The sequence below is a fragment of the Cyrtonyx montezumae genome, unplaced genomic scaffold (genome assembly GCF_038088225.1).
Source record: "Cyrtonyx montezumae isolate F1298 unplaced genomic scaffold, pur_monq_1.0 scaffold_8, whole genome shotgun sequence".
Lineage (NCBI taxonomy): Eukaryota > Metazoa > Chordata > Aves > Galliformes > Odontophoridae > Cyrtonyx > Cyrtonyx montezumae.
The window spans coordinates 26,760,422-26,774,930 of NW_027072089.1; the positions used below are offsets into that span (position 1 = coordinate 26,760,422).

The 14,509-nt window shown below is 41.2% G+C and overlaps 1 protein-coding gene across 3 annotated transcripts in view; it reads left to right on the plus strand.

The window, feature by feature from the left end:
- The window catches only part of TPD52 (tumor protein D52), a 100,415-nt gene that overhangs the window by 16,332 nt on the left and 69,574 nt on the right, over positions 1 to 14,509 (plus strand). For 2 of the 3 annotated variants that reach the window (XM_065752851.1, XM_065752850.1), the window contains exons 2-5: positions 5,410 to 5,525; positions 6,362 to 6,510; positions 7,358 to 7,459; positions 13,540 to 13,588. In XM_065752851.1, coding sequence (XP_065608923.1) covers positions 5,410 to 5,525; positions 6,362 to 6,510; positions 7,358 to 7,459; positions 13,540 to 13,588 — 416 coding nt within the window. Of the gene's footprint in view, positions 1 to 5,409; positions 5,526 to 6,361; positions 6,511 to 7,357; positions 7,460 to 12,218; positions 12,261 to 13,539; positions 13,589 to 14,509 lie in introns of all 3 variants that reach the window. The other variant, XM_065752849.1, reaches the window with a different exon arrangement.

Sequence of the window (14,509 nt, forward strand, 5' to 3'; positions counted from 1 at the left end):
CTCCTCTGTGTGAGGGCTGCGGTTCAGAGCCCAGACACAAAGCACAGAGCTGGAAGAGTTCAGTGAAGGAAATTGCTTAGCTGTGAAGGTGCTCTGTCTTGTTAGTGAAAGGAGATGACCTTAGGGGGAAAAGGTAGCAAAGTGCTGCAAAACTGGGCTAAGTGCCCCTTTTAGGTAAGAACTTGTGCTTCCCAGGGCTGGATCTGAAGTTTATAACATGAGGTCAGATGGCTTGTGCAAGCTGCTCTTTCTTCACAGCATATGTGTCAAAACAAATAGATGTTGTCATTGCCATGTGTTCCGGTGTTACCAGTTCCTGACATAAATCTGGCTGCTCCGAGGGACTGCAGCTCCAAGGGCACAGGGCAGTGTACTTCTATTTATTTTAAGAAAAGAAGAAAAAACTCAAACACATCTCATACCCGTATGCGTTTAGCCTCTTGGGCAAATACCCTAATGCACATCAGCATCTTCCTTAAAAATAAAGAGGTGATTGCTGTCACCTTCAGAGCTTGCCCTGCAGAGTGATGCTGGGCAGTGGGCCTGGCTTTGGCCGCTGGTTGCTGCACCGCTGGGAACTGCATGGGAAGCAGAGCTATGCAGGCAGAATTTTCCATTAATCAGAGGAAAAAGTCCTACACAGATGGTATATAGGATAGATTACTGCGGGTAATCCTTTTGTGTCCTAGAAGATTAAAGGAGATCCTGGTGTAGCTGCTGTCAGCTGACCTTTTTTTATTTAAATGATTGAAAATTCGTGCTGCAGTCCTGCAGGAAGGAGGAAGGCTTCTCCAGGAGCCTGGGAGCAGCGCACTGTGGATGTTTGTTAAAGGCACGGTCTGATTGAGCCCGGCTCCGGTTATAAATTGACAGGAACACAGCTTTGTGCCTTGTAAACAGCAGAAGCTACGACATGGTTAAGAAATTACTTGCTGGACGGCTGCACTGAGTTTGAGAGAGGTGTTGGCTGAGTTTGATGAGGAGGTACAGTGAGAGCCTGGTGAAGAAACAAGGGGTAAAGAAAGCCCCGTGCTCTGGTGTGGCTGCCCAAAGCGAAGAGGAGATGCTTCCTTCAGCTGTAGCAGAGGGTGGTATTGCTCTCTGAGCTTCCTGGCATGGATCTGTATGAGGATTACAAGTCGCCCTTTGATTTCAATGCAGGAGTGGACAGAAACTACCTTTACCTGTCGCCTGGCATAAGCCTTACTCCGCCTGGGTCGCCTACGCTGTCCAAGTCTGGTAACTGCTTTTAACAACTTCATGTGGGAAGCTTGGTGACTGAGATCTGTAGGAAGGTGATTTGACTGAAAGACAGATGTAAATGAAGGTCAAAGTCCTGCTGGTGACTGTGGTGATCTGTTGTGATCTGTTAGCTCTGCTATGTCATGTAGGTCATGTCTCATATACCAGCTTTATCTAATTTTTTCAACTGTGTAAGCAGGCAATTCCAGGGAAAACAAAGTAAGCAATAAAACTAGGAACAGAAGAGCAGTATCTATGAGATCAATGTAGTCAGACTAGTTTGACTGTTAGGGTTTTATTTATTTATCTATTTGGAGGAGGAGAGTGCAGGAACTGCATACTAAGAATACTTAGACTATCTAGAGCTCTCAAATTACTTCATCTGTTGCCACCGTGGTATAGGAAATTGCACTGGCCACCAGAAATGCTTTCTAAAACCTGGACTGTGTTTCACCTAGCATGTGGAACCTTAGTCTTGCATGTACTGGGTGTGCTTGCAGGTTGTTGTTGCATGCTGTGCTGCAGGAGCTTGGTGCTAATTCCAGCCTGCTTCCAGCTGGCAGCCTGGTGTGCAGATAGCCAGCACCATGCCTACTGGTGCAGCCTTGTCTGCTTTTTGCTGTCTTTCTTCCATGCTACTGTACATAATTTTCCAGTGCCTGTCTCTCCAGAGTAATTACAAATACAGAAAGATTAGCTTTTTTTTTTCCTTGTGATCTTGCTCTTTAAAATTTTAAAGTGCATCCTCTGGGAAGGCTGTGCTTGAATGAAACCAAACTTCTGCATGACCTAGATGAGCTACAGTCTGCTGAGGAGTAGCATTCAGCTCTGCATCTCACCCCTCCTCTAGAGGGGCAGCAGCTGTACTTAGTGCTGATGTGTTGCAGAAAGCACCAACCTTTGCTGGTTTTTTATTCATCCACTTTGATCTTTGTTTGGGGGAAGCCCAAGCTGGCAAAAGAAAATCTGACTGCTATTTTCACTAAGACAAATGGGTTATACTTAAAATTTGATCTTACGTATTGTGAAATAAATATGCTCTGTAGTCACATTAAATCTTATAAATTCAAGATCATTCCAACAGCTTGTTCTTCTGAGCTCTAACAAGCACCTTTTTTTTTTTCTTCAGCTTTGCCAGCTACGTAGTGATCATCAGGCACTCATCTTGAGTATTTTAGCACATCCTATGTCTGCCTGAACATAGGCTTTGTAAAGGCTAACCCTTCCCCACCCCAAAGGCTGCTGCTCATCTGAAGTGACCAGTGGTTCCTCAGAGGGCTTGTGTTCCCTGCTGATGTCCTGGTTCAGGCCAAGAAGTGGTGGAACTTTAGGTCAGGATAAGTAACAAACTTGCTCTGAAGATAAAGAAAGCAAACCCCAGACAAAAGCCTGAGCAGTGCTTTGCCTGCTGTGGTAGAATGACTTGCGCTTAGATTCTGTTTTCCTGGCTGCTTTTGATAAGACTTAACCAACTAAATTCTTATTTGCTCTGTTTGGTTCGTTTAACTAGATTTAGTAAACTTTTGGATAAACTTTAGTCAGTCCTGGAAATAAGACACCTAAAAACTGACCTTTAGCACTGCAGGAGTTTTCCCAGTACAGGGTAAGTATTTCTGACTGTTGCATTATCTCTACGGAATTTCCCCTTTGCTTAAGAGACTGGGAGTGCTCATGCTAAACGTGGTTGTAGCAGTGTCAAATGCATTAAGTATTTTTTGCAACTCCAAAGTAAAGAACTGTAAAATAAAAGTGAAGGTAAAGTGCCCAGGAGAAGGTAAAGAGAAGGTAAAGTGCCTTCCAATAACGCAGATGCACTGCGTCCTGCAAAGACTGAAGTGAGGAATGGGAGCAAAACAAGTGTAGAGGTGACTGGTAACAGGAAATGAGAGGTGGCTGGACAGACAGGATAAATGGGAGGGGGACAGCCAGCAAGAAGGGGAAGGCGTGACGAGATGAACCGGGTGAGGTGTGGAGGAGTGTTGGTAGCAGCCATTTCCTATCTTCTAAAGAATCTAGGAGTATAGAGGAGAGATCTCTTCCCACTTCTTAGCGTTTTGCTGCTCAGTATCGAATCTCAATTTAGTGTTGTGCTGCAACAAGCAGCATAAACTGTATTAATGCTCCAGTTTTCCAAAGGTAGGGTGTGCGTTCCCAAAACAAGCTGTTGATGTGGGAGGTGATCCAGCATGTATTCCTGCTGCTGAATTCACTTCATCTATTTTTGGTCAGCTAATCCAGATGACTCTTCATAATGAGATTGAACAACCTCTCAGCGGGATGTGCTCTAATGCTTGTGGTCAGTGTGCTCTTTGGTGCCTGAAAAGCTTCTGCAGCTTGGTTTTAAAAGGGCAAGCTCTGTAGCCCCTGAAAGGACTGCAGGCTTAGAGTAAGTCGGCAGTCAAAGGCCAACGTACTGAGGATTGTAGCATGTGTAATTAATAGCATAGATTGCCATAGCTTTTTATCTAATTGCTTTCTTAACAGCTTGATGCTAAGAAAAGGAAATATGCTCATGTCCCACAACTAGATCATTTATTTGTAGGAGAGCTCAGGGCTGTAGTGCTGTGCTTTGATTTGGACGTTGGACTTGAACCCTTTTTTTCCTCCCCTTAAGCTTCTGCCAGAAAATAACTGGGAAACCTGTAGGCAGTTATGTTTGTGTAAAGCAGGCATAAATCTCTGGAAAAAAGTGATATTAATTTTTGTGGATTTTGTTCCCTGATCAGGAACTGCAGCTGTCTTGCCTCTTAAAAATGTTCTGTCCATGTAGCAGAGAGCAGAATTATTCTTAGTACAAATACAGGTAGAAAGCATAGGAAATAATCTGTGGAGATAGTTACTAAAGTAAAACTCATTCAATAAGGGTTCTTCTTTTGTAGGCTTTACAACTGCTAGTTTGCTGGCAGTATTCTGTAGATATATAACGCTGCAGAACCTTTTTTCCTTTCCCCTAGACTTTTTGACTTGATTGTGATATATCTGTTTGATACCAAGTCTCACAAGGAAATCAGAATGATGGTCTCATTGCTCATTAACGAGCCGTTGGATTCCCAAGCCAAATAGTATCATGTAATGCCATCAAAAGCTGCTGAAATGAGGGTGGAATTGCATCTGCTTAATTACTGTAGCGACTAGTGAGGGAACGCTAGATAATGTGTCCTCAGCTTGTCTGGATGAATGCATGCTTTGAGCCGTACAAAAGGATAGAGAAGGCAATTGTTCTCAGGTTCCCCGTGGCACTGCAGTGCCAGGCTGCTGCAAACAGCGGCCGGTGGCTGGCTGGAGGAGAGCCATGCCTGACTGCTCCGGGCTCGCTTTATTGCTTTTACACACACTCGTGCGCACCTCTCTGTCCTTGCAAACAGAATATTCCCCTCGGTTTAATTTGCTGTGTTTTAAGACTTGAATAGAGCGGTAGTTCTGGGATGCTGTCTCTCTGCGAATTGTTCTTTTGCAAATGAGTTTAGGATTACTTCGTTGTTGTGAGCTGTGTTTAAGTATCAGCTGCAAAGCCACAAAAAGGGAAACCTTTTGTTATTCACTGCATTGCTGGGTGTGCGCAGCGCGGAGCAGAGGAGCTGAGCGGAGCCCTGATGGCGGCTGCAGCTCTCACAGGGAGCAGAGGGCAGCGCTGAGCTCTGCTCTGTGTGACAGCGACAGGGCCCGAGGGAACGGCATGGAGCTGTGTCAGGGGAGGGGTGGGGGTGAGGGACAGGGGCTGCACCACAGGGCGGTGAGCATGGCCTCAGGCTGAGGGAGAACAGTATCCTTTCCCTGAAGCTGTGAAGACAGAAGCTATGAAGGACCACAGGGGTGTTCCATACAGAACACCCCTGTGGTCCTTCATACAGAAGAGACTGGCAGTTTTGGTTTCTGGACTGGGAAGGGATCCCATCCAGGCTGCGTGGGGCTGTGAGCAGCCCGGTGTAGAGGGAGGTGTCCCTGCCTGCAGCAGGGGGTTGGAACTAGGTGATCTTCAAGGCCCCTTCCAACCCAAACCATTCTGTGATTCTACGATGATAATGTTTGAGGAATGTGATTCTGATGTCCTCTCATTAGTCTTTTTTATACACTGGCATAAGGGGGCTGTGCATGATCTGCTATATGTGCATCTGATATCTGAGCAGCACATTTTGATCTGTCTTTTAATGGTGTATTCACTACTAGGGCTGCTGAGAACTGACTCTATACCTGAGGTTGGAGAGGATGCTGCTGCTACAGTTAGCATGTCAGAAACTCTCTCAGAAGAAGAACAGAATGAACTAAGAAAAGAGCTTGCCAAAGTAAGTCTCTTGCAAGTAGTACTTCAACTGATTTTTGAGAATGAAAATCCGGTGTAATTATGTCTACGAATGCACTGTCAGTACTCTGTATTCCTTCTGAATCTTGGTATGGGGTTCTTCTGTATTGCAGCACGGGAAGTAAAGAAAAATGTCAAAGATAACACCTCATTAAAACTATGGGGAATTAAGCTAGAAGTACTTAGCATTCAAAGCTTAAAACAGAATCTCTTAAGTGTGTCTGATCACACTCTGGTTGTGCTTCTGAGAGACTCATTTGTCCATTTATGTAGATGAGGAAGAGCACACACAGCAGTTTCTTCTGGTTACTAAACAAGTTTTGGTGTGGTGTGTGTTTTTTTGTTTTGTTTTTTGAAATTGATCATTGTGCTACTATTTCCATTCCCTCCTCCCCCACTTCCTCCCTAAGTTTTGTCAAGCAAGGAGACAAACTTGTGTGGAGCAGTAGAGCAGATACTCTGAGCTTCCTCGTGCCTTTTGTGAACTGATGCCCCTTCTGACGTGGAAGGAGTATATAGGCTTGGCAGCTGTCCCAGGTTTGACTAATCTTCATGCTCCAAGTAGGGCAATGCTGTCAAAAGGTACTGATTTCTGACCTGCTTCCTTGAGTGCATTGAACTGATAAGAGCTAGCTGCAAGTAGGCTTCTTTCAGACTAATAAACTGCAGGATTTCCCTTTTAGTAGTTGGAAGTGATGATGAAGCAATAATAAAAACACATTATCCCTTCTAACGCCTAGTAGATGTTTTCATAAGCACATAGTTAAATGGCTGTGTAGATCACTCGTTAACTCAGTTCTCTTATCTCTGCTGCAATAGGTGGAAGAGGAAATCCAGACACTCTCACAAGTGCTAGCTGCCAAAGAGAAGCATCTAGCAGAAATCAAGAGAAAGCTGGGAATTAACTCATTACAGGAACTAAAGCAGAATATTACCAAAAGCTGGCAAGATGTTACATCAACTGCAGCGTATGTACTACTTCCTGGTGTTGGTCTGTCTCAGCTGTTGAGGTGAAAGCCATGCAGCTCATATGTCTAAATCCTTGATTCTTGTGAAGCAAGCTGAGTGTAGATAAAGCACAGTTAAGTTGCACTGAGGTAAACCTGCAGAAATTGTCATAGGTTTCTTCCAGGGAGGCCATAGCCAACCCTACTAACCATATAATGTCATGAAAACTTACTGCCTATTGGTTATTGCATGGTGATTCTTATATATAACTGACAGAACTGAGGTACCACTGCCAAGGTATCTGTGTGTCCCAAGTCCAGCAGAATATCCTTCTTTTCTGACCTGAGAAAATGTTGTAAAGGTAGCTCATGCAGGGGGAGTACAGTGCCACAAAATTCTAGTGAAACAAAATCTTTACCTCTTAGTCCAGAGTGAGCTGCCTTTCCTGCTATTGATGACTTTATGGAATATGAGAGAAAGTACATCTTACTACAAGATCTTTTCTGGTAAAGATTTTTTTGTTTTATTTTTTATTTTTTACAAAACCATTCAGTACAAATTATAGATACTTGGCACCAAAAATAACATCTGTTGTTTTTTATGTTTTCAGGTGGTTTTTCCTTTTTTTGTAGGACTTTCCTAGCAGATAATAGTCTGTTCTGGGGAGGGAGGGGTAGATCTGAAATCTGAGGTTGCAGAGATAGCACAGCTAGAAGGGACTGCAGGAATTCAAAATAGCTTCTTAAGGGGCTTGTCTACTCTGCACGAAAGTTGAAATATACTTCTGGGTTTGAAACAAATTTAATGTACGCTGAAGAGTTCCTTATGTTCCATTAAAATAACAAACTTCATTGTCTTTGATCACAGGTACAAGAAAACATCAGAAACTCTGTCTCAGGCAGGTCAGAAGGCTTCTGCTGCATTTTCCTCCGTTGGTTCAGTCATAACCAAGAAGTTTGAGGATGTCAAGTATGTTTCTTTAGCTTTTAACAAGCAGCTGTGCTTTTTTTATTTAAGCAGATGAGCGCTGAAAGTTGTGCTGTTAACGCACCTAGCGCTTCTGAAGGTTAATCTAATGAAGAACCTTCAGCATGTCTTAGGAATGCTGATTGATTTGCTGCAAAATCTGATTGTTCACTGATGCAGAGGAGTTATGTGGTGTATATTTCATATATGTGAGAGAATCAGCAAAAGCTGTTGTCCACGCTGCTGCTCTGATTTCTTTCTGATGGGATTGCTGATGGCAGCATTCCTGCCTGCTTTTGTGTGCCCAGTGCACATAACATCATCACTTCTGTTCTATTTTTTCTCAGCTTGTGAAATACCACCTTTAAGCAATAGATGTCTTTATCTGTATTATTCTTGTCTTGTGTTGTCTTGGGTGTGTGTAGATTCCTTTTAAGGCGTCTTACTTCTATGTAAGCTGTTCCACCTCACAGCAGTGGCTTGATTTTATTACCTTCCAATAGGCTGTTGGTACTGTTTGTTCTTAAACACTGGCATACAACAGCATATTTTGACTGTGTCAAATGACACAGCCCTTTCATGCAAATTAGGTAAATTGGTGGTAATTTTTAGCATTGAATGTATTGTTAGCTGCATGGGGATTCTTCCTGGATGCAAACTAAGCATATTCTTAACTTAGAATTCTTTATAATTTCTACTACAGGAACAGATAATTACTCATCTCCATTTGTAATTCGCTGTGAATAGTGGGTCAGACTTGCTTTTCAATTACCAGACAAGTAGCAAAATCACAGTCTAGCAGAACATTGCTGCATTGGTGAACAGCGGTGTAATAAAATCAGCCACTGGTTTTAAAGTGCTGCCATTAACCTCCTCCTTGCTTCTTGAAGTTTAGTGAGAAACTCTTGAGGCGCAGCTATGCAGTTCAGTATTTTGCTTCAGATTTATCAGAACTTCCTTTCTCTCTTTAATGCTTACTCTGGCATTGTGCAGACTGCAGGCATTTTCACATTCCTTTAGGTAAGGTGGGGTGCAAGAATTGTTTCTGAAACTAAGCATGTAGTCAGACTGTCTCCATTAAAAGCTTTAATGAGTTTTCTGTAAAAGGTAACTTCTTTTTCTCCAGTGTTAATATAAAACTGCAATTCATCTGATGTCAGGGAAGATAGTCCTTCATGTTCACCTGGTAACTATCCCTGAACATGAAATAGTGATGATACATAATAATCAACTAGTCTTATTAAAAAAAAAAAAAAGGAATCTGTTAAAATGAGTCTGTGTTGTTCTTTGTAGAGATGTAATACGTCTTTGAGGTCAATGGCATGCAGAATTCCTCCTTTGTCTGTACAACGTTTGGTTTGACAGTAGAAATTTTCCCTTTTTGGTGTGTATTGCAGGAACTGTTTAGTATTGTGGTTTTATTCAAATCAGTAGAGTCAAAGTGTAAAATAGTTTATGCATTCATTGTTCACACAGTTTGTCTGATGAAATGGTCTTTATCTTTGAGCTGATTACTTCAGCAGCTCCAGACATGGTATTTTAATTAACTTGCCTTCAGAGCATTTTATCTGCTTACTCTGAGCAGATACTCAGTGTGAAGTTTCCAGTAGCTAACTTGACTGTGTAGCAACTTCTTACCTCATATTCTCTCCTTCGTGCACCTCTGGGTCTGACTTTCTTTTCTGCTGTTTCATTAAATAGCCACAGACAGTATTAAGATATTAAGAGATGTAGGTACCTGGCTTCTGGAGTGCTAGTGAGGACTTCTAGCCCCTTGTGCAGTGCCTGGGGTATTGTGTTTATGCAGTTGTAAGAATAGTAGCCCTTCTTAAATCTCACCTTTGTCATCAGTAAGACAGGGAGACTTGGAGATACCTATCTCTCAGGTACAGGACTTAGCTGCTCTCTTGTCAGGGTTCAGCTTTCTTCCTTAAGGCTGTGGTGTTTCTGTACTTCTATTGGTCTTCTCATTTGATGAGGACAGGCACAGACTCAGTGTTCTCTTCTGGCCTGAAGGATTTAATACCTCAACGTGTAACCAGCTGCTCAAGTTATAGTCCTGAGTGCCAACCTAGCCACTATCTGAAGCTGTGCTGCTGGGAGGGAGTGTGATGGGGCCAAAGTAGTAGCACTTTCTTTTGAGATTCAGCAATGGAAATTCACGTGTGATTATAAGTTCAGGAGCAGGTGGATTTTAAATAAAAATAGTACTGTTCTAGGTCTTAATTGTACTTAAACAAGAGATTAAAAAAAAGGTGTTTTGCTTTTGTAAGAACTGAATTCAACTGGGATTCAAACAGTCAATTCAGGTCCCTTAGTAATATGACTACTGAAGCAGTGCCTACTACAGAGATAATGACTCTGAACTTCAGAAGCTTTTAGATGTCAACGTCTTCTCCTGGAACTGAGAACTGATAGGCCCAATGCTTGAATAAGTACTGAACGTTCAAGTACATTTTCTTAAATTGTTTTTTTCATTGTGACTTTGCTTCTTGTGCTGTTCTAATTTAGTGATTGCTCAGCTGTAATAATGTGATTCCTTCCACAATGGACTACTACTACATAATCCACACAAGCCTTCATTCCTACAAATTGACTTTGGAGAGAGTTGTAAAAGGAAGTAAGGGGGCTAGCTAATGGAGCGGGGAACTTGAAAAGTATGGAAATAGAGAGGGCATTCAGGTCACTGCTTTCATTGCCTGTCTTCTCCTATTAACAAAAGGAAATAACTAGTGCTTTTGTTTTCTGTGGAGGGACTCTGACACACCTCCCTGTGAGTTTTCAAAATGTGAAACAATGCATTGACTTTAAAAATAATAGTTTCTCATATTTTAGAAATCTTTCAATGCAGTACAAAACATATGGAAAATTAGAGAGCAACTTACTATGCCTTTTTTGTTTCCATAGGGACTTGATTATGACTGTTGTTTAAAAAAAAAAAAAGGCTTCTAATCTGCAGATTGCCCTACTTCTTGGACTAGCTGAGTGCTCTGTGGCATTCTGTCACTTGTGAAAAGAAAAAATGATTTCTCTTTATAAAGCTTTTCAATATTTTATCTTGCTTCTTTGCACTCTTTGAGTAAGCGATTTGACATTGAAGATAAACTTCACTTATCTAAGCCAGTTCTCTTGTGAACCAAATCACTCTGTGCCAAAACCATTTATTGTGGTGACACTTCACCCATATTCGGAATGTTTTGTAAAGTACACTGCATGACAAGGTAACTTTTTGGGATGTGAGTAGTTCTTCCATTAAATGATCTCTGTGGGACTGAACAAAAGGTCTCTAGGCAGCCATTAAAAGATCTGCAGTATACCATAGCTCACTGCTTTTCCATGCAAGCAGGTTTGCAAATTGTAAATGTTAAGAAACAAGGGTAACTTTCACGCTCTTTAAACTTCTCAGCTAGCGAGGAGCTTCTTGCAGGCTGAGTGGAAGTGGCTCAGCGTGACTGCATGAAGACTTAGGTACCATCAGCCTTGTTCTATGTGCAGACTTGGCAAGAGCAGCAAAACCAGAACTTCTAGTAATCTGTGTCAAAGAGCAAAGAATATACAAGATGCTTGTGAAGTCTGTTGGATTCATGTGCTCTAAAAAAAACTTGTCTGAAGCCAAACATCAATGAAGGTAGAAAACAGCAGAAAAGGGGTTTAGGGTGAGGGGACAAAACATGGCCACACATTGCTGATATGGCAAGACAGCATCTGGCTTCTGTGAATCTGCCTTAAGGGGTCCCAAACATAAGGCAATTTGTTTTCTTGTGTTATTCCATCACTGTTCTTTCAGTGAGCCTCTGGCACCTTCTCATGCAGTGAACATGGAGCCCTTTGCCTTGAGAATGTACTTCCCATTGTGCTGGGATACTGATTTGAGTTTTGAAGGTGCATCAAGTGAGGTTTTTTTGTTAACTACATCCCACCCCAGCAACTGCTTGAAAAGGATTCCCTTGAAAGATGCCATAAAGTCCTCTCAAGATTCAACATCCTGAATTATTATGAAAAAGAATAGTTTCTAACTGGTATTTGACAAACATTTAACATGGAAGGCTAATTTGTATGAAGAGTAAATATGGATTTTTGAGCATATGAAACCGTTGATCATTGAAGTTACCTGGGAGCTCCTTAATATAACCCTGGTCAACTTATAGGATTAGGTGTATACTCTCAGCAGACAAACAGTTACAGTATGGCAGCACTGGCAGGTTACAGGAAGGTTCCTGGGTTTCAGAACAGTGTTGGAAGTAGGACTTTCTCCTTGGCCCCACCCAGAAACTGATCTCAAATACAGATGGCTGGAACTTCACTCTCCTGATAGTTAATTTTGTATTGATGAATATGAAACTATGTTCTATTGAAGTGAGAACTCTTGTCAGTCTAATCCTTGGAGGAGGAGGGCTTGACTCCTGAGTGTTTGCTTTCTACTTGATAGCATCAAAACTGTTAATGCAGCATGTTAAGTCTTCCAGTCAACAAGACAGGTAGACAGACTGCAGCTAAAAAAAAGAATATGCACTTACTAACAAGTGTGGCACTTGGATGTTTTCAGAAAGGAGTTGTTGCAGCTTTTGCTCTGTTGTACGTGTGTGTGTGTGTGTGTGTGTGTGCACGCATGGCAAAGCAGTTTAAAAAAGCAAAACCGAACAGTTTTATGTAAAACTATTTACCAGAGATGATGTTCAGAAAGTCATCTTTCTAAGCCAATTTCTTCTCTGTCATTTCAACTAACTTCTTGCTTTCTTTTTTCTTAATGCTGGCAATTTAGTATACGCTCCATACAACATTCAATTAGCATGCCTATTATGAGGTAATGTATGCATAATCCAGCTGTTGGGTGTATGTATTGTCATGTGTGGAATCAAAATGGAACTTAAATAACAGAAGGAAAAAAAAAAGGATTTCCTGTACTAATTTATAGGATTAAATGTTTTTATTCTGGCTTAAGTGCTGGCTATTACAAACAAAGAATATGACTAAGTGTGCTTTCCTGCTCATTGGAGAACTATGATAACTTTTACCTTCCTGTTAGAAATGTAATATTTTGCAAATTTAAGAGACAGTTGCTTGGTATCTGGTTTGAAACTGTCTATGAAAGAAAGTAGAAAATAATGTGGTTTTGCAGAAAGCCTCTTGCTCACTTGTGCTGTTTGCCTCTTGTCACTTGTCACTGTCCCTTCATCTCCTGAGAGAATCTAGTTTATTTTTTTATGTTTGCTTTCCCAAATGAAAGAGTGAAGCTGGGTGTGGCTGGCCTGCACAAATACCAAGCACAGGGGTTGAAGGGAAGCTTCTTTTTGAATGCTTTTTTCATTTTAACTTCTAATTCTTAGCATTTTTAGTTTTGTCTGCTACCAGTTCTCAGTCTTGGTCCAGTGAAAGCAAGTATTTTCCACTCTGCCCAAGGCAGAAGGAAAGGTGTACAAATTGTCAAATGGCAGTGACAGCTGATTTGAATATTAAGGCACACTTCTGATCCCAGTAGTAACAATCATTGAACTTCTGTATTGAACATTGTGAGCTCTCCTGCTCTTCTTGTGCATTTATCATCACAGCTGTCTCTAGCAATTAAAAGGCAAGGAGGAGTCTCCCATGAACTTATGGTAGCAGGAAATGCCACTGTGAACTGTTCTATTAATTAAACACACTGTTAAATTAAAGTTGTTATCCTATAACTATCAAACAAACAAACAAAAAACAACAACAAAAAACAAACCTCTGACAGCCAAGCTTTATTCAGGACGGCAAAGTTTTTTAACCCATAAGCCATAAACCTGCTAAAATTCACTTAAACCTGAAAAATGGCTTGTTTTCCCTTCCATCTTGTGATAAATTGCCATCTTGAGATTGGCAGTTGTTAACTGCAAAAGGTACGAATGAGCTGCAGCTTAGGTGTTGTTGAGTTTTAGTTTTGTAGCATAAGTAGAAATCCAGATATAAACATTTCAGGCTTTCCTTAAAAACAAGGAAAAAGCCCCAAACAGAAATGCATGTTGACATTGGAAAAAACAACTGTTTGCTTATTTTCTGATATTTATACACTGACTATGGATAAGTTCTTAATTCTGTGGTTCCTTTTTGTCCCCTAGAAATTCTCCTACTTTCAAATCTTTTGAGGAAAAAGTTGAAACCTTAAAGGTAAGCATTACTTGCTGATTGTGGAGCTGTGAATGTGGAGAAAAGACCTATGTGAGCTCTAGGTAACTTGTCTGTTTGATTTTTAAAGTTACTGGCACATTGTTGAAGGTGCATGGGTGACATCTTTTTAAGTACTGTGGAAATAGTTTCTCTGCCTAATGATTGAGGGGAAAGAAGACAAACCAGGAAAATGTCTGAACTAGATGGTTTAACATGTATCTAAATTCCACAAACAGATAATATAACGTACCTAGCATTATATACTGAAAATATGTAATACAACTTGGGATGCTTGTCTTGTTTCTGACATAAAATGTGCAACGTCTTTGTAACTTAATTTTTCAGACAGTGTTTGTAAAAATAAATTGACTTATAAAAACGTAAATGCCAGAAATAGCTATCAGTAGCTTTTCCAAGTTGAACAAACAAACAAAAAAGCAAACCCAGCCTTTAAAAATAACTAGCGCATTTAATTAGATTCAGATTTGACTATTTTTGGGCACACTGGGTTAGATGAGAAGCATGCAAACAATAGCATGCAGGTGTAATGACTGTCAAGCAAACTGAATGTCGCTACTACTCACACCGTAGCAGAGAATACATACTGCAGAGAGAAATAAAGAGGTAAACACGTTGCCTTGTGAAAGCATCAGAGCTGCTAGGTTTCACTGTGGAGCTCAAGATGTGCTCTCAGTCTCAACTGAAAACCACTCAAGATCCTTACAGAGCATACAGCAGCTGGTTTCATCTCTGAATCTTTCAAAATGTAGATGGCCTGAAAGGCTGCATGCCTGGATCTACTTTTAACTGAGGGCGTGTCATCCTTTGGACTCCCTGGAATTAGGGCTGCTTCATGCTTTTTGTTTCTTGAAGCATGCTTATGATTCTTAAGGGCTTGTATAAATAACCTGAGGAGTATTT